Source organism: Oryctolagus cuniculus, chromosome 11 (genome assembly GCF_051225735.1).
Source record: "Oryctolagus cuniculus isolate XC-2025 breed Fujian yellow rabbit chromosome 11, ASM5122573v1, whole genome shotgun sequence".
Classification (NCBI taxonomy): Eukaryota; Metazoa; Chordata; class Mammalia; order Lagomorpha; family Leporidae; genus Oryctolagus; species Oryctolagus cuniculus.
In genome coordinates this window covers 116,942,246-116,964,031 of record NC_142877.1, presented here as the reverse complement: position 1 = coordinate 116,964,031, position 21,786 = coordinate 116,942,246, and the positions used below count along the sequence as shown (strand labels likewise).

At 49.7% G+C, this 21,786-nt stretch overlaps 1 protein-coding gene across 3 annotated transcripts in view; it reads left to right on the top strand.

The window, feature by feature from the left end:
• SLC25A17 (solute carrier family 25 member 17) overlaps positions 1-21,786 on the top strand; it is a 114,334-nt gene that overhangs the window by 52,739 nt on the left and 39,809 nt on the right. The window contains exon 9 of one of the 3 annotated variants that reach the window (XM_051834057.3): positions 20,150-20,458. The exons of the other annotated variants lie outside the window; for them this stretch is intronic. Within the exon in view, the coding sequence (XP_051690017.3) occupies positions 20,150-20,198 (49 nt within the window). The 3' untranslated portion in view covers positions 20,199-20,458. Of the gene's footprint in view, positions 1-20,149; positions 20,459-21,786 lie in introns of those variants that run through there. 3 annotated transcript variants of the gene reach the window in all.

Genomic DNA, 21,786 nt, shown 5'->3' with positions numbered 1-21,786 from the left:
GTTAAAAGGCAGTTAGAAAGATGGAGAGAGGGGTCTTCCATCCCACTGGTTCACTCCCCGAGTGGCCACAATGACCAGGGCTGGGCCAGGCCGGAGCCAGGAGCTTCTTCCGGGTCTCCCACATAGTGTAGGGGCCCAAGCACTTGGGCCATCTTCTGCTGCTTTCCCAGGTGCTTTAGCAGGGAGCTGGATTGGAAGTGGAACAGCTGGGATTTGAACCAGCGTCCATGTGGGATGCTGGCCCTGCAGGCAGGGGTTTTAACCCACTATGCCACAGCGCTGGCCCCTGTTAAAATCCATGTATGGTTTTTCATAATACACATTTTCCATGAACTTATTGAAAACCACTCATGTTTCCACTCTTGCTTGTTTTACAGTAGTTTTGAGATGTGAAAGTCTTTACCCTGAGAACGTAGGCAGTGGAAGTTAGAAATTTGGGTCTTATTCCCCTCTTTGTCACCAGTAGCAACTTAGTCATCTCCCGTGTCTCAGCTCTTTGATAAGTGGTGATAATAACACAGCCCACTTCAGAGGATGTTTGAGAGCTGGTGATGTCAGCTCAGTCCCTTTATGATCATGGGATCGGAAGATCTAAGTGAAACTTGTGGCAACATCTAGATTTATGAAGCAATTTCCCTTCTTAAAGCTTATTCATGTTCTCGTTTTATAATCCCAGTGTCTCTGTGAAATAGGTAGGGACAAGTAGCAATACCCCCATTTAATTAACAAGGAAATTGAGACAAAACTTTTAAATGACTTGCCTGGTGGGACCCAGGACCGGAGCTGAGTTTCCTGCAGTCTAGAGTAATGCTTAAGGGAATGGGGCTTCCGGGCCGGAGCTGTGGGACAGCAGGTTAAGCCACTGCCTGCAGCACTGGCATCTCATACGGCTGCCAGTTCAAGTCCCAGCTGCTCCCCTTCCTATCCAGCTCCCTGCTAAAGCAGCAGAAGATGGCCCAAGTGCTTGGGTCCCTGCCGCCCATGTAGGAAACTGGGATGAAGCTCCTGGTTCCTGGCTTCAGCCTGGCCCAGCCCTGGCCATCTCAGCTGTTTGGAGAGTGAATTTGTGGGTGGGCTATCTCTCTCTCTCTGCCTCTCCCTCTCTCTGTAACTCTGCCTTTCAAATAAGTAAATGAATCTTTAAAAAAAAAAATGATTTATTTGTTTATTTGAAAGTCAGAGTTGCACAGACAGAGGAGAGGCAAAGAGAAAGAGGTCTTCCATCCGCTGGTTCTCTCCCCAGATGGCCGCAATGGCCGGAGCTGCACCAATCAAAGCCAGGAGCCAGGTGCTTCCTCCTGGTCTCCCATGCGGGTGCAGGGCCCAAGGACTTGGGCCATCCTCTACTGCTTTCCCAGGCCACAGCAGAGAGCTGGATTGGAAGTGGAGCAGCCGGGACTCGAACCGGCGCCCATATGGGATGCAGGCACTGCAGACGGCAGCTTTATCCACTATACCACAGCACCAGCCCTAAAATAAATCTTTTTTTAAAAACTGAAAAGAGTGTGGGTTCTGGAATTAGAAATAAGTTCACACTGGCCCTACTCCTTACCAGATGTGGAAACAAAGCAACCCCTGAGCTTTTATGAAAGTCCGTTTCCTGAGCCGTAAAATGGAAAGCCTGGCCCTGTAAACGCCCTCTGCCGGCGGCCGCGCGGATTCAGTGAGCTCGTACACATGCGTCACTTAGCACGCTGCTCTCGCGTGAGAAGAGCTAGGTAAATATTACAAAGACAGTGTCATATCAGTGTTAGTAGGGAGACAGCTGTTTAAGTCGTGCAACTGTGTCCAGTAGCAGGCACTCTGGATTTTGAGCCTGGCCTGGGTTCCCGTTTTCATTCTGTCACTTCTTCACATTGTGGCTGCAGACGAACCGCTTACCCTTTGTGAGCCTGGGTCCTCTGTCGACTGGAAACGATCACCTCTCATGGGTTTTTGCAGGATTAAGTGAGGTAGGGGTGTGTGTATTGTGTGTAAACCTCTAGCACAGTATGCGGAAGACACAAAGGCACTTCAGAAGATTTGTGGAAAATGTGTATTATGGAAAAACCATGAATTTCATTTTTTTTCCTCAAAATAAACTTCTAATTCAATTTTCCATGAAGACCCCTTGTATCTGTGCTTAATAAATGCTGGCGAACCAAGAAAAACATTTGGTTTTACTTTGGGCAGTATTTTCTCTTTTGATTTGTTTAAATTGTGAGCATTTATGAGAGCCATTCAGTCAGTGAATGGCTTCTTGAATACTTTTTTTTATTCAGTTTGGATACTGAATAAAACATAAAATTGCTAGATTTAACTTCTGTTTTTGAGAAGTCAATCTATCAATTTTATGTTTTATTCAGTATTCAAACACCTACCTGTTAATCAGTACAATGTGTATTGGTTCAGTCACAAAAAGAGTCACTGACCCAGCTCGTGATTCACCCTGATCTTTTGAAAAGCTGAAGAATATCACCGGCGCCGCGGCTCACTAGGCTAATCCTCCACCTTGCGGCGCCGGCACACTGGGTTCTAGTCCCGGTTGCTCCTCTTCCAGGCCAGCTCTCTGCTGTGGCCAGGGAGTGCAGTGGAGGATGGCCCAAGTGCTTGGGCCCTGCACCCCATGGGAGACCAGGAGAAGCACCTGGCTCCTGCCATCAGATCAGCGCGGTGCACCAGCCTCAGCCCGCTAGCCGCGGCGGCCATTGGAGGGTGAACCAACGGCAAAAGGAAGACCTTTCTCTCTGTCTCTCTCTCTCACTGTCCACTCTGCCTGTCAAAAAAAAATTTAAAAAAAAAAAAAAAAAAAAAAAGCTGAAGAGTAGTGACGTCATGGAGCCCAGGGCCACAAGTCCAGGAAGGCCCGTTCTCTGGGCAGGTGAATTACTTGCTGGCCATGTTGAATGTCATCGGAATCAGATAGGAAGGCTCATTTGTAGGATATGTGTGTATTCAGAAATGTGGCTGAGACCCCGGAGGGTTTTGCTACTAAACAAATGAAATGACCTTGGGCAGGGCCAGCACCTAGCACAGCATTTACCCTGCTGCTTGGGACACCTGCATCCACATCAGAGCGCCTGGGCTCAGGTCTGGGCTCCACTTCTGATTCCAGCTTCCGGCTAATGCATACCCTGGCAGGCAACAGTGATGGCTCAAGAACTCAGGACACCTGCTACCCGGCTGGGAGACCCAAGCTCATGTCCTTTCCTGGCCCAGTCCTGCCTGTTGGGGGCATTTAGGGAGTGAACCAGCAGATGGGAGATCTCTCTCTCTCTCGTCTATCTCTCTGCCTTTCATATAAATAAAAATAAATTTTAAAAAGAAGAAAAGCTCTGGGTTACTGTTTTTTTTTTTTTTAAAGATTTATTTATTTATTTGAAAGAGTTACACAGAGGAGAGGCAGAGACAGAGAGAGGGCTTCCATCCACTGGTTCACTCCCCAGTTGGCCACAACAGCCAGAACTGTGCTGATCAAAAGCCAGGAGCCTGGAGCTTCTTCCGAGTCTCCCATGTGGGTTCAGGGACCCAAGGACTTGGGCCATCTTCTACTGCTTTCCCAGGCCACAGCAGAGAACTGGATTGGAAGAGGAGCAGCTGAGACTAGAAACGGCGCCCATGTGGGATGTCGGTGCTTCAGGCCGGGACGTTAACCCGCTGCGCCACAGCGCCGGCGCCTGGGTTACTGCTCTCGGTGGGGCATACTGTTAATCCCTGAGAACCCCTGAAATCAGTGGGCCAGCAGAAAGTTTCCCAGGGGCTTTTTAGAAGAAAAGAAAAAAATTAGAGACTGAAAGAGAAATCAAAAGATGGTGTGAGGATCCAGGGAGAGTGGAACCAGAGCCTAGGCCAGCACTCAGCAAGGAGAGACCCCCGGAATGTGTGCCATCTTTATGAGATCGTGGCCTGTGGAGGCCAGCCTCTGGGGTCCAGTTGGTAACGATGTAGAAGGGGAAGGAGAAGTCAGTGTGGATCTAATCACAGAGCCTGAGAATGGGTAAGTAAAGTGCCTACTAAGTGCCAGTGACAGCTGATTCACATACATCTGGATGTCCTCATAATAAAACTCCAGATGTGCGGATTTCACTCCCATTAACAGGGGAGGTAGCTGAGGCTTGCAAAGTAACTTATCTGCAGTTCACACGCCTCGTCAGTCGGGGTTAGGATTCAAAACTAAGGCCGATCCCCAAACTTTCTCCGCTGCGACACTGCATCCTTCAAATGTCCTTGAAAGCAAGCCGTCTAAGCCAGGGTGTGGTTCCCTGTTAGGACCCTGGGAGTTGTGTGATCGAAACGGTGTGGTTAGTTCTTTAATGAACAGTCTGTACCCCAACGTGATGCCACAGGGCTCGCCGGGAAACATGCAGCCGCTCCAGGGCTGGTTCTTGCCTCAGTATCTGTTTTCTGGCCTGTTGGGAATCTCCTCCTGCTACTCCCAGGGAATTCCTACTCGGGTCTGGCATCCACCACTCCTGGCAGCCTTTCTGGCGCTTTGCTTTGACTCTCATAATGGTTTTTGTTGTTGTTGTTTTTAAGATTTATTTATTTGATGAGCAGAGAAACGGAGAGAGAGAGGGAGAGACACAGAGAAAGGAATTCCATCTGCTGGTTCACTCCCCAAATAGCCACAATGGCCGGAGCTGAGCTGATCTGAAGTGAGGAACCAGGAGTTTCTTCCAGGTCTCCCACACAAGTGAGGGGCCCAAGGACTTGGGCCATCTTCTACTGCTTTCCCAGACCGTAGAAGAGAGCTGAATTGGAAGAGGAACAGCCGGGACTAGAACCAGCGCCCATATGGGATGCCGGTGCTGCAGGTGGAGACATGGCCTGCTATGCCACAGCGCCGGCCCCTCCCATAATGTTTTGTGCATCTGTCTATCGTTGCCCTTTGTGTTTGGACTCACAGAGGACTGTGTATCCCTGTGTGTCTTCCTCTAGACGGAGGTTGTTAGGGCAGGAAATGGGTCTTCGTCAGAAAGCAGAAGGTCTTGCTCACTGTAAGCCCCCAGCTTTGTGTTTCTGGACAAAGACAGGGCCAACATTTCTCAATCTATTTGCTAATTTAAAAACTGACGTATTTTTAGAATGTTCATACTCTGGTATTTTCTTGCTTGATTATCAGTTTTTGGAGTTTCTTTTTCATAAGATTGGTTATTTTACTTTTTTGAAGTATGTATTGTTTTGCTAGCTAGTTAACTTTTTTTAACCTTTAAAGATCCATTATTTCTTTGCTTTAAAGGAATCACCAAATTATCTACCCTAATAGCGTCACCCATATGATTGTTTCATGTGTGTTCATTCCTGTTTTGCGTCAGTTTCTGTAGCACTCATTGACAGGACGGCTGATTGTGTAGGTCGTTCCCTACATGGCTATCATACGGAGGACTCTATTATTAAATTGCAAATTCATGCTCTGACATTCTATTCATTTATTCAAAAGTTGTTCTTGATTGTCTACCATATCCAAACACTATGCCGATTGCTAGGATTATGCAAATAAGCAGTATTCAATCTCTGTTCTCATCCAGCTCATTGCTCAGCTGGGGAGTCAGACAGACAATAGCAGCTTAGAATTCTGCCACTGGATGAGTTCTGATGAGCAATGTGTTGTTCAGGAGTTGCTTCGGAACGTGGGTAGGCCAGGCCTAACTCCGTCTTGGACTGTGTAACATGAACCAGGAGATCCACCAACTGGTGGGGAAAGGACCTTCTTGGCAGGGGAAGAAAACAGCGCTGGCAAAGTTGAAGAGGATGATGCTTTGTTATTTGCACAGTCGTTTGAATTAAGTCCAGAAGCTTCTTGACCTCTGGATTGAACAAATGTTGAAGTGGAGCAGAAAGAGCCCCAGGCTGCTGGGTCATGTGACAAAGAAGGACCCTGTCCTACCTGACGGTTTGGTCTGAAGGAAGAAGGTGAAAGTCCTGTACTCTTAAGAATTTAAAATCTAATCTTTTTTGAAAGATTTATTTATTTATTTGAAAGAGTTACACAGAGAGAAAAGGAGAGGCAGAGAAAGAGAGAGAGGTCTTCCATCCACTGGTTCACTCCCCAGTTGGCCCCAACAGCAGGAGCTGAGCCGATCTGAAGCCGGGAGCCAGAGGCTTCTTCCAGGTCTCCCATGCTGGTGCAGGGGCCCAAGCACTTGGGCCATCTTCTGCTTTCCCACACCACAGCAGAGAGCTGGATTGGAAGTGGAGCAGCCAGGTCTCAAACCAGCGCCCATATGGGATGCTGGCACTGCAGGCGGCGGTTTTACCTGCTATGCCACAGCACCAGCCCCAAAATCTAATCTTAAACATTCTTTTAAAAAATTGGATATAACATGAATGTTTCATTTTAGCTCTATAGGGAGAGCCTGTGAGAGCAGTGTGTGCTCCCTGTGAGTCATCGCCATTGTCGAGGTCTGAGCCTGCACATCCGCTTCCTCACTGCACGAACAGGCGCTTGCAAAACAGTCCAGAACCTGGTCGAGTTTTTCTTTTTTTTTTCTTTTTTTTTTTTTCGTACCATCTTGTCTAAGTATACAGTTCAGTGGTTATTAAATATCTTCCTAATGTGCAACCATCACCACTCTCCATTCCAGAACTCTGTAGCTCACAAAACTGAAACCCTGTACTCCTTAGAGGCTAACTCCCCATTCCTCTCACCCCCTGGTAACCTGAGCCCAAGCCCCTGGCAACCACCATTCTACTTTCTGCTTAGGAATTTGATTATTCCAGGGGCCTCACATAAGTATTGCACAGTGCTTGTCTTTGTGTGACTGGCTTCATTCACTCCGCATCAAGACCTCCAGACTTACCCACATTGCAGCGGGTGTCAGAATTTCCTTCCTTTTTAGGGCTGGGTAATATTTCATTAGAAGTATATGTCACATTTATCTATCGGTGAACATTTTATTGCACAGTTTAGCTATTGTGAATAATTCTGCTATGAATGTGAATATACAGATATCTCTTGGAGACCCTGCTTTTAATCATTTTGGGTACAGTACACCCAGAAGGGGAAATGCTGGATCATATGATTATTTTTTAGGGTTTTTTTTTTTTAAGATTTTATTTATTTAGGTTGGCGCCGCAGTTCACTAGGCTAATCCTCTGCCTGCGGTGCCGGCACACCAGGTTCTAGTCCCGGTCGGGGCGCCAGATTCTGTCCCAGTTGCTCCTCTTTCAGGCCAGCTCTCTGCTGTGGCCAGGGAGTGCAGTGGAGGATGACCCAGGTGCTTGGGCCCTGCACCCCATGGGAGACCAGGAGAAGCACCTGGCTCCTGGCTTCAGATCAGCGCAGTGCACTGGCCGCAGCGCGCTGGCCCCAGTGGCCATTGGGGGGTAAACCAATGGAAAAGGAAGACCTTTCTCTCTGTGTGTCTCTCTCACTGTCCACTCTGCCTATCAAAAAAAAAAAAAAAAAAGATTTTATTTATTTATTTGAAAGTTGGAGTTACACAGAGAGAGAAGGAGAGGCAGAGAACAACAGAGATGTCTTCCATCTGCTGGTTCACTCCCCAGATGGCCACAACGGCCGGAGCTGCACCGATCCAAAGCCAGGAGCCAGGAGCTTCTTCTAGGTCTCCCATGTGGGTGCGGGGGCACAAGGACTTGGGCCATCTTCCACTGCTTTCCCAGGCCACAGCAGAGAGCTGGATTGGAAGTGGAGCAGCCTGGATTTGAACTAGTGTCCATTTGGGATGCCGGTACTGCAGGCAGCAGCTTTACCTGCTACGCCACAGTGCCAGCCCCTATTTTTAGTTTTTTTGTGGAGCTACCATATTGTTTGCCAAGGTGACTTTACCATTTTACATTCTTCCAACAGTGCACAAGTGGTCCAGTTTCTCCATATTCTGGTCAACACTTGCTGTTTTCTGGTCTTGGATAGTAGCCATCCTAATAAGTATGATAAATCATTGTCATTTTGATTTGCATTTTGCTAATGGTTAGTGGTGTTGAGCATCTTTTTTATGTCTTTTTTGGCCATTTGTGTATCTTCTCTGAAGAAACGAATCAAATTTTGTTGAATTTCAGAAATTGTCTATATTCTAGATATTAACCCCTTATCAGATATATGATTTGCAAATATTGTCTCCCATTCTATAGATTGTCTTTTTACTCTGCTGAAAGTATCTTTTGGTGCAAATTTTCACGAAGCCCAGGTTGTTTTTCGTGGTGTGTGCCTTGGTGTAATACCTAAGAAATCAGTGCCAAATCAGTGTCATGAAGCCGTTGCCCTATGTTTTCTTCTAAGAGGTTTATAGTTTTAGGTCTTAACATTTAGATCTGATCCAGTTTGAGTTATTTCTTTTGGCATTGTTCTAGAGAAGAAGTCTAACTTCATTCGTTTGAATGGAGATGCCCAGTTTTCCCAGTGCCGTTTGTGGAAAACTAGTCGAGGTTTTTCTCTGAGTACTTTATTTTGCTTCGTTAGTGTACTAGAAATTATAAGAACAGTGAAGACTTAGGTGCAGGAGAAGTTTTAAATTGAGAAAATCCTCTTTTTTCATTTTTAACTTGTGACTGGTTTGTAGGTGTAGCATTTATAGTGTTGGGGTTTTTTGGAATGCACTCATTTTGTCTCTTGTGAAATGTCTTTTAATTGCCTCTGTACAGTGTAGGTGGGAAATTGAGACGTAAGTCTGGCCCAGATCACGAAGCACAGGATTAGAAGTCTGAAACAGGAATTCAGACTTCCTGGTGTTAGACCCAATAATCTCTCACTGATTCATGCCACTTGGAAGATTGGTACTTTCTATTTTGGTTTCAGATTTTTGTTTTAGCTCTAGAATTTTTTTTCCTTGCAAAAGTAATACAGTCATTACAAAAATAATGAAAAGGAGGAAGATATATATATATATGCATATCCCTCCTAACGGGAACTGGAAAAACTTGCTAATATTTCAATATATCTGTTCAATCTTAATTTAAACTTATTTATACACAGATATATTACAAATTGGGGTTTTTCTTAAATGGGATCAAAATATGGCTAAATGAGTGGTTATTTCATCCCAAATATAATTTAATGTCAATAAAAACCTATGGAATGGTTTTAGGTACAGCATAGAATTATGTTCTATGAGTGTATCGCTATTTAGTTAGACTTCCCTTGATGGGCTGCCTAGGTTGTTTCCAGTTTTTTGGATATTAAAAATAATGTGGTGGGCCGGCGCCGCGGCTCACTAGGCTAATCCTCCACCTTGTGGCGCCGTCACTCTGGGTTCTAGTCCTGGTCGGGGCACCGGATTCTGTCCCGGTTGCCCCTCTTCCAGGCCAGCTCTCTGCTGTGGCCAGGGAATGCAGTGGAGGATGGCCCAAGTGCTTGGGCCCTGCACCCCATGGGAGACCAGGAGAAGCACCTGGCTCCTGCCATCGGATCAGCGCGGTGTGCTGGCCGCAGCGTGCCAGCCGCAGCGGCTATTAGAGGGTGAACCAATGGCAAAAGGAAGACCTTTCTCTCTGTCTCTCTCTCTCACTGTCCACTCTGCCTGTCAAAAAAATAATAATAATAATAATAATAATGTGGTGCCGGCGCCGCGGCTCACTAGGCTAATCCTCCGCCTTGCGGCACCGGCACACCGGGTTCTAGTCCCGGTTGCTCCTCTTCCAGGCCAGCTCTCTGCTGTGGCCAGGGAGTGCAGTGGAGGATGGCCCAAGTCCTTGGGCCCTGCACCACATGGGAGACCAGGAGGAAGCACCTGGCTCCTGCCTTCGGATCAGCACGGTGTGCCGGCTGCAGCGGGCCAGCCGCGGTGGCCATTGGAGGGTGAACCAACAGCAAAAGGAAGACCTTTCTCTCTGTCTCTCTGTCTCACTGTCCACTCTGCCTGTCAAAAAAAAAAAAAAAAAAAAAAAAAGAAGTGGAGCAGCTGGGCTCAACCAGAGCGCATTTGGGATGGTGGTACAATGCCAGTCCCTGCTTTTCTTTTCTTTTCTTTTTTTTTTTTTAATTGTTGATATGAAGAGATCTTTAAACCACCAGAGGGCATTGCAGTCGGCCTGCTGCCTGTATGCTGCTCGTGGTCAGGAATGCCTCGTGGAATGTGTTCCCAGTTAAAGAAGAAAGAGAGCAGCTTTGGACTCAGTGAACAGTCTGACTAGGGACTGAGGCTTGAACGTGGAGCATTACCCCGGAGCACTCTTATCTATAAAAGTGAAGAATGGACTAGGGAGTGTTTTGGTGAAATTATGTTCTTTTACTTTTCCTTCCTTCAAATAAATACTAAACTTTGTCATCTGTATGTTGTAATATTTCTTGGCCAGAGAATAAAGCTGGCACTTCTCAGTATCAGTTGAAATTGAAACCAAAGACACAAAGTGACATCCATCTCTCTGAGGCCTTTCTTGGCACTCATAAAAACTTGCAAAATTGACTGATCCACAGCTTGTTAGCTCCCTCATTTCTGTCCGCTGTGTGGTGGAAGTGCCAATAGACAGAAAAATGATCCGAGCAGGAAGAAGAGTCAGTCCGAGGCGTTTTGACAACCCTGAATTTTAATAAGTCAGTTCTGATCCTTACTAAACAAGCAGTGATGCTGTAAGAGCGAAGTCTTCCCACATCATGTGAGATCAATGTAGCACAGCGGAGGCTTCTAGGCTGTGGCTCTCATTGATCTGGATTCCTGAAACATTTGAGCTGTTAATTTGTTTCACAAACGTTTATTGAGAGCATTAGTGACAGGGGCTTGCTCAGCACTGGCATGCAGATGGGAATACTAGTGATTAATCTTTGCATATTGCTTTGTAGTCTATAAAACTCTGCTGTCTGGTGTCTTGTTTGCCACTCCAGGCCTCCGGGCTGGACCGCGGTAGTGGAGACAGGTCCAGAATGCTTAGGTGACCGTTCCTGGTCACTCAGAGAAGGCCAGAGGTCTTCTGAGTCCCGTGCTTGTCCCCGGTGCCAGTCTTCCTGGGCGAGGTGAACACACTCCCTTCAGGGGAGGTGTGGCTTGCATAACGTGCCAAGGACCCAACATGAACAGTAGGCGTGTTAGAGGCGGGCCCTCGGCACAGTGGGTCGAGACACCACTTGGGACTTAGATTGGGGTGTCTGCGTTGCGGCTCTTTCGCCTCCTCTTTTTCTTTCCTTCTCCTCTACTTTTTCCTCCTCCTCTTCCTCTTTTTCATTTTATCTTGCTTATTTGAAAGACAAAGTGACAGAGAGAGAGAGAGCACTTCTGTCCTCTGGTTCACTTCCCAAATGGCCGCAATTGCAGGTTGGCCCAGCCAGGAGCCAGGATCTTCATCCTTGTCTCCCACCTGGATGGCAGGGACCCAAGTATTTGGGCCATCTTCCATTGCCTTCCCAGGTGCCTTAGCAAGAAGCTGGGTCAGAAGCAGAGCAGCCGAGCCTTGAACCCATGCTCCAGTGTTGGATACCACATTGCAGGCAGTGGCTTAACCTGCTGTGCCACAATGCCAGACTCCTGGCTCTGTCTGGTTCCAGCTTCCTGCCAGTGCATATCAGGTGATAGCTCAAGTACTTGATCCCTGCCTCTCTCCATGAGAGCCTCAGATTGAGTTTCAGGCTCCTGGCTTTGGCCTGGCCCAGCTCTGGCTGTTGTAAGCATTTGGGGAGTGACCCAGTAGATGGAAGACAGCACTCATGGTCTCTCTCTGCCTTTCAAATAAAAAATAAAAATTTTTTAAAGATCTATTTTTAATTTGAAAGGCAGAGTTACGGAAGGGTAGAGAGAGAGAGAGAAAGAGAGATCTTCTATCCGCTGGTTCACTCCCCAAATGACCACAATGGCCAGAGCTGGGCGGATGTGAAGTCAGGAACTTCTTCTGGGTCTCCCACATGGTTGCAGGGGCCCAAGCACTTGGGCCATCTTCTGCTGCTTTCCCAGGCACATTAGCAGGGAGCTGGATCAGAAATGAAGCAGCTGGGATTCAAATTGGTGCCCATATGGGATGCCAGCATTGCAGGCAGTGGCTTTACTCACTATGCCACAGTGCCAGTCCTGAAAATAAATTTTTAAAAAGATATATATGTAGCCGCTTGGTTTTGATTGTTTAATTTAATAAGCAACTTAGCAAATAAGTTCAAAAGTTTGCTAGTACTACATTTTTTCCCAAAGATTAAAGGCAGAGGTGGGGGGCTGGCATTGTGATATAGCAGGTAAAGCTACCACCTGCAACACCAGCACCTATATTGACGCCAGTTCTAATCCAGCTTCCTGCTCGTGGCCTGGGAAAAGCAGTGGAAGATGACCCAAGTGTTTGGGCCTCTGCAACCCACGTGGGAGACCCGGAAGAAGCTCCAGGCTCCTGGCTTTATTTTTATTTTTATTTTTATTTTATTTATTTATTTTTTTTTTTGACAGGCAGAGTGGACAGTGAGAGAGAGAGACAGAGAGAAAGGTCTTCCTTTGCCGTTGGTTCACCCTCCAATGGCCGCCGCGGCCAGCGCGCTGCGGCCGGCGCACCGCACCGATCCGATGGCAGGAGCCAGGAGCCAGGTGCTTTTCCTGGTCTCCCATGGGGTGCAGGGCCCAAGCACCTGGGCCATCCTCCACTGCACTCCCTGGCCACAGCAGAGAGCTGGCCTGGAAGAGGGGCAACCGGGACAGAATCCGGCGCCCCGACCGGGACTAGAACCCGGTGTGCCGGCGCCGCTAGGCGGAGGATTAGCCTAGTGAGCCGCGGCGCCGGCGGCTCCTGGCTTTAGATTGGCGCAGCTCCAGCTGTTGTGGCCTTTTGGGGAGTGAACCAGCAGATGGAAAACAACTCTTTCTCTCTCCTTCTCTGCCTCTCTAACTCTGCCTTTCGAATAAATAAATCAATTTTTTTAAATGTTGTTCATTTATTTGGAAGGCAGAGCCTAGCTCTGGTTGTGTGGGCATTTTAAGATTTGTTTATTTATTTTTTTGAAAGGCAGAGTTACACAGAGAGGGAGAGACGGATCTTCCACCTGCTGGTTCACACCCCACATGGCTGCAACAGGAAGGGTTGGGCCAGGCTGAAGCCAGAGCTAAGAATTTCATCTGAGTCTCCCATGTGGGTGGCAGGAGCCCAAGCACCTGGGCCATCTTCCACTGCTTTCTCAGGCCATGAGTAGTGAGCTAGATCAGAAGTGGAGCAGCTGGGACTCGAACTGGTGCCCATATGGGATGCTGATGCAGCAGGCAGCAGCTTAACCACAACATTGGCCCCTCGTGATCTTTTTTTTTTTTTTTTTTGACAGGCAGAGTGGACAGTGAGAGAGAGAAACAGAGAGAAAGGTCTTCCTTTTGCCATTGGTTTACCCTCCAATGGCCGCCACGGCCGGCACGCTGCGGCCGGCGCATCGCGCTGATCCAAAGGCAGGAGCCAGCTGCTTCTCCTGGTCTCCCATGTGGGTGCAGGGCCCAAGCACCTGGGCCATCCTCCACTGCACTCCCGGGCCACAGCAGAGAGCTGGCCTGGAAGAGGGGCAACCGGGACAGAATCCGGCGCCCCGACCGGGACTAGAACCCGGTGTGCCGGCGCTGCAGGCGGAAGATTAGCCTATTGAGCTGCGGCACCGGCAATCTTTTTGAAGTAATCTTATATTGATCTTGTATTTATTCGTGCAAAAAATCTCTAAGTGTATTAGTTAAGATTTTCTATGTAAGATCCAAGCATCTGAGAAGAGATGGATTTTTACTTCTTCCTTTCCAGTCTGGGTGCCTCTTTATTTTTCTTGCCTAACTTACTTGGCTAGACCTTCCAGTGCAATGCAAATAAAAGTGCGGGGAGCAGATACCCTGTCTTGCTCCTGATGTTGGGAGGAACCAACCCTTGGTTAATGACTTCAGTGTCTCATTCCCTGGGTTCTCAGCTAGGGTGAGTCACTGTTGGAAGTAAGGTATTACTGAACGTAATGACCATTCAGTTTTCAGGCTTGCTGTCTGAAGCCCCACTCCCACTCCTAGCCAGTTTCCACTTGTTGAATCCTCCCCGTTTTTTTTACCCCTCCAGTACACGAATGTTCATACCAACATTATTTGTAGTACCAAATATTCAAAAGAGCCCAATGTTGCATAAATGGTAGTTGGCATCTTTATTAGCAACAACGGAATACTATGCAGCAATTAAAGTGAACAAACTATTGCTATATGGAAAAACAAATGTTGCGGGAAAGAATCCAGATAAGAAACATTGCTTGGGCCGGCGCCACGGCTCACTAAGCTAATCCTCCACCTTGCGGCGCCGGCACACCAGGTTCTAGTCCCAGTCGGGGCACCGGATTCTGTTCTGGTTGCCCCTCTTCCAGGCCAGCTCTCTGCTGTGGCCAGGGAGTGCAGTGGAGGATGGCCCAAGTGCTTGGGCCCTGCACCCCATGGGAGACCAGGAAAAGCACCTGGCTCCTGCCTTCGGATCAGCGTGGTGCGCTGGCCGCAGCGCACTGGCCGCGGCGGCCATTGGAGGGTGAACCAACGGCAAAGGAAGACCTTTCTCTCTGTCTCTCTCTCTCACTGTCCACTCTGCCTGTTAAAAAAAAAAGAAAAGAAAAGAAACATTGCTTGATGTGTGATGTCACTCAGGAGTTTCAAAGCCAGTGATAGAAGCCGAAACGGGGCTCACCCTTAGGAGGACAGGGGCGTGCCTGTGTAACGAAGCCGCTATAAACAGCCAGGAGGTGTGGAGAGCGTCCGAATAGCAGGACACGTGAAGTGCACAGCCAGAGAGGGCAAGGAAGCCCTCCGCCCTCGCCATCTGCCTTGCCCGAGCAAGCATCGCTTCCACCTGGTTGGTCCCTGCGTCCTCTGTGGCTGCTTCATCATCCACGGGCCCATGTAAGTAAAGTGCCTCCGAGTGACTCCAGTGGATTGACAGCCCTCGGAGAGGGTTGTGGGAGCCCCAGTTCTAGCCAGTCAGGTGTGCTTTAGTTTTGTTTATTGATTTTATGTATTTATTAGAGAGAGAGAGAATCTTCTATTAGTTTAAACCTCAAATGCCTACAAGAAGCAGGGCTGGGCCAGGCTGCACCTCCGCAGGAAGCTGGATCAGAAGCAGAAAAGAAATTCAAACCCGGAGACGCCGATGTGGCATAGGGCGCGTGGGCGTCCCGAGGGGCGTCTTAACCCCTGCACTATTGGCCACCCCCCTCCAGTGTCTAAAGACAGAGTCCACATGCTCGGTGAGCCTCCCCGTCGGCTCCCAACATTCCCGTTTCCCCCAGCTCCTCCTGGGACCCGGCTTCACCTGCTCTCACACCCAGGTTGTTCTCTGAACACCCGGGTGACAGCTGCCTTTCCCTGGGGCCCATCTTTCATTTTAGGGAAATCAGTACTGCGCTGCAAGCTTCGCATACTCTTTAAAACAACCCTGTTTTGGAGGGGATTGTTTTATAGAACTCATCACCACTTGGTATTTTATGGTATATTTATTAGTTTATCGGTCTGTGGCCTATTTCCGTTCGAGTTAGCGTCTTGAAGGCATGGCTTTGTTACTTCACTGCTGTACCCCTAGTGCCTGGACCGGTTCCTGCCATGGAGAAAGCCCTCCTTATATATTTGAGCGGTACACGATGTCACCCCTTAGATACCAGAGCAGTAATTGACGTCACTCCTAGGTATTTGAGCAGTAAATGACTTCACTGTTGATACCCTGCAGTGGCACCCTGTTGCCTGGGGGAAGGGTTTCTAGGTGCTGGCTCCACTGATATCTGGGTGGGATAATTTTTTGGGGGAACTGTGCTGTGCACAAGAGGGTATTTAACTGCACCTCTAGCTTCTACCCACTACATGGCAGTAGTACCCTAAGTGGCAGTCAAAAATATCTGTTAGCTTCCTAAACGTACCCCTCAGTTGACAGCCAAATGTCTGCAACGTCTGGGCTGGGCAGGGTGGAACCTGGGATCTGGGAACTCGGGTCAGGTGTCCCACCTGGCAGCAGGAACCCAAGCACCTGACCCATCATCGCTGCTCATCAGCCAGGCTCCAGAAGTCAGAATCAGGAGCCTGGATGGGGTGGGGGCAGGCAAATGCAGGCACTGGGATGTGGGATGCAGGCATCTCAGCCCGCATCCTCACCATCCAGCCAAATGCCCACCCTCTGCGAGCTTTTTTTAATTTTTTTTTAAGATTTATTTAATTATTTGAAAGTCAAAGTTACACAAAGAGAGAAGGAGAGTCAGAGAGAAAGAGGGAGGTTTTCCATCTGCTGGCTCACTCCCCAGCTGGCTGCAACGGCTGGAGCTGCACCAGTCTGAGGCCGGGAGCCAGGAGCTTCTTCTCGGTCTCCCATGCGGGTACAGGGGCCCAAGGACGTGGGCCATCTTCCACTGCTTTCCCAGGCCATAGCAGAGAGCTGAGTCGGAAGTGGAGCAAACAGTTTTTGAAGCGGTGCCCATACGGGATGACAGCACTGCAGGCAGTGGCCTTTCCCACTGTGCCACAGCGCTGGCCCCAGGCAGCCTGCTTTTCGGCATTTTCTGGCCTGTACTCCTTCCTCCCAGGCATGGTTTGCCTAAATTATTCCCAAACATGATATAATTTAAAAGTGTATGCCCTTGTTATCCTTCCTGAATAAAACTTAGGGCAATTAGATAAATGGATGAAGAAAATAAAAATCACCCAGAATTCTTCCACCTCTAAAACACCATTTTGGGGCCGGTGTTGTAGCACAGTGGGTTAAGCCTCTCCCTGGCAACACCGGCATCTCATATGAGCGCTGGTTCATGTCCCAGCTATTCCACTTCCCATCCAACTCCCTGCTAATGGCCTGGGAAAAGCAGCGGAAGATGGCCCACGTGTTTGGGCCCCTGCACATACATGAGCGACCCAGATGAAGTTCCTGGCTTCTGGCTTTGGCCTGGCCCAGCACAGCTGGGGAGTGAACCAGCAGCGGAAGAACGTAACTCCACCTTTCAGATAAAGTCTCTTTGTAACTCTACCTTCTTTCATCCATTGAGGCCCGAAGGTAATAGTTCCTTCCTCAAAGGCTTTGAGGAGATTAGATGAGCTAAGATTAGGTCATAGACTAGGTCTTGGCTCATCCTAAATGCCCTGATGTGACGTTGGCAGAATTCGCCTCCACTGCCATTCAACAGTTGTGGCGCCTAAGGCCGGAGCCCTTTATTTTACCCAGGGACAACTGGGTGTCTTTGGGGTAAGTCCTAGAATCTAATTGAGAAAGGAAAGATAATAGATTCATAAACTTGGCATGTCATTAATCACTTTCCTCCTCTGAAATGCCGAGAGCCTGGCTCCTCTTGATCCATACTCGAGGGCGCTTTCCTGGGCGCAGGGCCCCTGTTCGTGAGGCGTGAGCTGGCTGACCACCTTCATGGTCTTTGCTAACCAGGCAATCATTCACCTGAACTGCTCTCCCGAGCACCCGGGCGGGAGAGTGAGCTGTTTGTAAATCGTCCCCGGGAGCAGCGGCCTGCTCACTGGACACAGGGCCGGACGACCCAGGTCAAGCCCTAACGCTTCCTTGCTTCCTCCGCTGGTTGGGCTGGGCAGCTTTCGGCGGCGCACCCCGCATCTTGGAAGCCTGGTTTTGTCTTCCTTTTTTTTTTTTTTTTTTTTTTTTGACAGGCAGAGTTAGACAGTGGGAGAGAGAGACAGAGAGAAAGGTCTTCCTTTGCCGTTGGTTCACCCCCAAAGTGGCTGCTACAGCTGGTGCACTGCGCTGATCTGAAGCCAGGAGCCAGGTGCCTCCTCCTGGTCTCCCATGTGGGTGCAGGGCCCAAGCACTTGGGCCATCCTCCACAGCAGTCCCAGGCCACAGCAGAGAGCTGGACTGGAAGAGGGGCAACCGGGAAAGAATCTGGCGCCTCGACCGGGACTAGAACCTGGGGTGCCGGCTCTGCAGGCAGAGGATTAGCCACGTGAGCCACGGCGCCGGCCGTTTTTGTCTTCTAAAGAGTGGGTGTTTCACGTGACAACCTCAGAAAGGTGTTAGAAGACTCGATTAAATTCAATAATATACAAGAAAGTATAGGAGAAATTAAAAGACATGGTATGGTTCTGTCATTCTGTGTCCTTCACAGTTAACATAAACCCGGTACCCCGATTCCCTGTGTGTCAGGGGGTTGCTTTTCTGTTCTCCAGCACGCCTGCTGGGAGCGGGTTCTGGAAGCACGCCCTGTCCAGTGGCGGGCGATGTGTCACAATGAGCAGATAATTGCAGGGTCAGGCTCTGTGCTTGCTGCTGGCTCCCACAGTGGTCCGGCTTGTTTATTTCCATCTGATGGAAGCAGACTGATGATCTGTATCGGATCCTGTTCTGTCACGTTCTCACTCAGTCAAGCATCATCCGATTAAGGATACAGCTCCAAGGGGAAGAGCGTCTCTGTTGCAGCAGAGATTGTATCTGTGGCCTTTTGGGAGACCACCCCATGGTGTGGCGTGCTCCCTAAGAGCCCGGTCTGTAGCTATGGAAACTGCGGCCTCCTCCAGGCCGGCGGTGTGGGCGGGGCAGGGGCAGTGCTGGCTGTTGACTTCTGTCTCCTTCACTGTAGCTCAGAACATCCAAGGACACGGATGGCGTAACCGAGAGCATCGCCCCCACCCCGCAAGCCATGTCATTTACCCTTTTGTAGAATTAGGTGCAAACCCAAGAATTGCATGTTTTAATACCTTTAATGATGCCAAAATGATCTGTGGCACAGAGCCCCGTACTTGCACACAGTGGGAATTAGAGGGAGAGCGAGAAGAAGAGAGGAGAGAGTGTTTCCATCCAGTGATTCAATCCCTAAATGTCCACAACAGTCCGGGATGGGCCACGTGGAAGCCAGGAGCCAGGAACACAATCCAGCTCTCCCACATGGGTGGCAGGCTTAGCTGCCGGCGGCTTACCCGGCTGCACCACAACGCTGGCCCGAACCCCTTGCTTTTTATATGTCAAAAGAGCTCCAGTGAAATTTACCATATTTTTACACTCTGTCTTGGTCTTACCATGATTGGGTTAATAAGCCTCCTTCTAGGGTCTACTTTTTGTATAGAAGGATCTTTCTGGTTCCAGTGTGGGGGTTGGGGCTATACAAGTAAGGAGACCGCTTAATAAACAGACTCATAAAGCAAAAGACTGCAAATTCCAGCTGTTACCCCGCAATACCCGTTGAAGGGACCCCCAAACTCCCACAGATGCTAAATTTGTTTCCCCCGCTAACTCTGAGGGCACCTTCTCCCTCCTGTTCCTGGAGTGTGGGAGGTCACGGGGCCCCTACGTGGCTCATCACTTCCTGCAGGACAGGCTGTGCACTCAGACAGGGGAGGGGGCAGCCTGTGGATTTCGAGGGGCACCTGGAAGACGTCTCCTGCCAGCCGTTATTATTAACTGATGAAATTCACCCACGAGAAGCTGAATCATCAGAGGATTTGCTGAGTACCTGTCAAGCCCCAGACCAGGCACTTGGCACTGGGAGTAAACAAACGAATAAGACGTGGTCCCCCCCTCAGAAGCTCCTGGTCGAGGGAGAGTGAGGAGACTAGGAAACCAATAGTCAGGCGGCTGTGCAGCAGCTCCACTGTGAAGCTGCAGGAGGATGCACACCCCCGCCCAGCCGGGGGAGGCGGGGAGACAGCGAAGCAATGATCCCGGCACTGGATCTTGGTGGAGTTGATTAGCGATCTCTTGTTTTGTGATGTTAAGCATCCATGGAGGATAACTGCCTATATCTACTAATCTGTTAGGTTTTGCAGAATGACAGTATGTCTTTTTTTTTTTTTTTTTTTTTTTTTAAGATTTATTTATGGCCGGCGCTGTGGCTCACTAGGCTAATCCTCCACCTTGCAGCACCGGCACACCGGGTTCTAGTGCCGGTCAGGGCGCCAGATTCTGTCCCGGTTGCCCCTCTTCCAGGCCAGCTCTCTGCTGTGGCCTGGGAGTGCAGTGGAGGATGGCCCAAGTGCTTGGGCCCTGCACCCCATGGGAGACCAGGAGAAGCACCTGGCTCCTGCCTTCGGATCAGTGCAGTGCGCCAGCCGCGGCGGCCATTGGAGGGTGAACCAATGGCAAAGGAAGACCTTTCTCTCTGTCTTTCTCTCTCTCACTGTCCACTCTGCCTGTCAAAAATAAAAAAAAAAATTTTTTTAAAAGATTTATTTATTTGAAGAGGGGAGAGAGAGCACTTCCATGCACTGGTTCACTCCTCAAATGGCCTGAAAACCAGGGGCTGGGCCAGGCTGAAGCCAGGGGCCTGGAACTCCACCAGGTCTCCCACATGGGCGGCAGGGAGTATTTAGCCCATCTTCCTCTTTTGTTCCAGGCACAGTAGCAGGGAGCTGGATCAGGGAAGCGGAGAAGCTGGGCCTTGAACCTGTGCTCCTGTATGGGATGCCGGCACTGCAGCAGCAGCTGACTCGCTGTGCCACAACGCCAGCCCCACAATACCAGTTTCTAAACAGAGGCTGTAATAAATCCATGAAGTCTCACTACGGGGAGAAGGAGTTTCTCAAGGAGGCCTTCTTTTTGTATTTTTTTTAATGGACAGATAAAGTTGTCTATATTGATCATGTGCAGTATAATGTTTTGAAATAAATGTACACGGTGGAGTGGCTGGATAGAGCTAATTAACCTCCCATCAGCCTCCCATCATCGTCATCATTTCTGTAGTGGAAACACTTAAAATCCACTCTCTCCGCAGTTTTCAAGAATATGATATGCTAATTGCAGTCACTGACCTGTGAGGACCTTCCCCCGGGAGGGCGAGCAGGCTGTGCTGGCCTGGGATGGATGAGGGAGAAGGGGCCAAAAGCAGGGAGAGGAGGCAGGAAAACGCGGGTTTGCCAGTGAGGCCACCGTGGCCAGAGCATTGCTTAATAGGATGAGATGAGACCCCCTCCCCTGGGGACCTGGTGCCTTCCACATCCAAGCCGGACATCGCTGAAAACGACATGTCAGAGCCGGCTGGGGGCTGATCGTGGCCCTCGCAGGCTGCAGTGCGCCGCGAGGAACTTGGCCATTTGCGCTTCAGAGGGACGGCAGCAGAGGAAGGACCTGGCCGTAGTCTCCAAGCCTGGAGGACTGAACGTGCGTGCGTTCACTCGAGTGGAGCATTCCACCAGCAGCCAGAAACAGTCACTTGGTCCTTCGAGTGCTTGCCCGTGTACCAGGAGCCAGGCGCTGAGGGATGGGCTCTGTCCTCACCTCTCGCATTCAGGCAGAGAAGGGGGCGTGCAGCCCTCCCAGGAGCAGGATTCCCAGCAGCTGCCCGCTGCCTTATTCTGGAGACCACGCAACAGCACCACCACTCCCATCCCCCTCGCAAGGCCAGGAAAACGCTGGCATCCTGCTGTCCACAGCAGTGTATGAGGTTTGTTTGTGTACGTTTGATTAGTGGGAATCAGGTGGTCAGTCCCTGGGAACTTGGCCTCGTTTTGTAGGCAGCAGGAAAGGCGCCTGTTCATTCATCCATGTATTTGATAGACACTAACTGAACACCTGTGCGAGCGCTAGAAGCCGAGCGGTGCTCGGAACCCAGAGGAGCAGGGCATGTCCCTGCCCCCAGGGCTCACCGCGGAAAGATTCTTTATTTTATTTGGAAGGCAGAGTTAACAGAGAGAGGGAGAGACAGAGAGCGAGAGGTCTTCCATCCGCCGGCTCTCTCCCCAGATGGCCTCAAAGGTCATAGCTGGACCAGGCCAAAGCCAGGAGCCAGGAGCTGCTTCTGTTGCCAGGTAATGGATGGAGAAGACGTGTAGTCGGCTCACAGTCCTGGAAATGGAAGAACATGGCCCGGCCTCTGCCTGACTGTGGGAAGGCCCCATGGTGGATGGCGTCATGGAAGGGGCCCGTGCAGAAGGGAGGTCACGCGGAGAGGCAGCGCTGTGGGAGAAACAGGAAGTTCGTTTAGGTGGGCTAGAACCCTCCGACCCCTGCGATGGAACCCTGTCTCTTTAACTG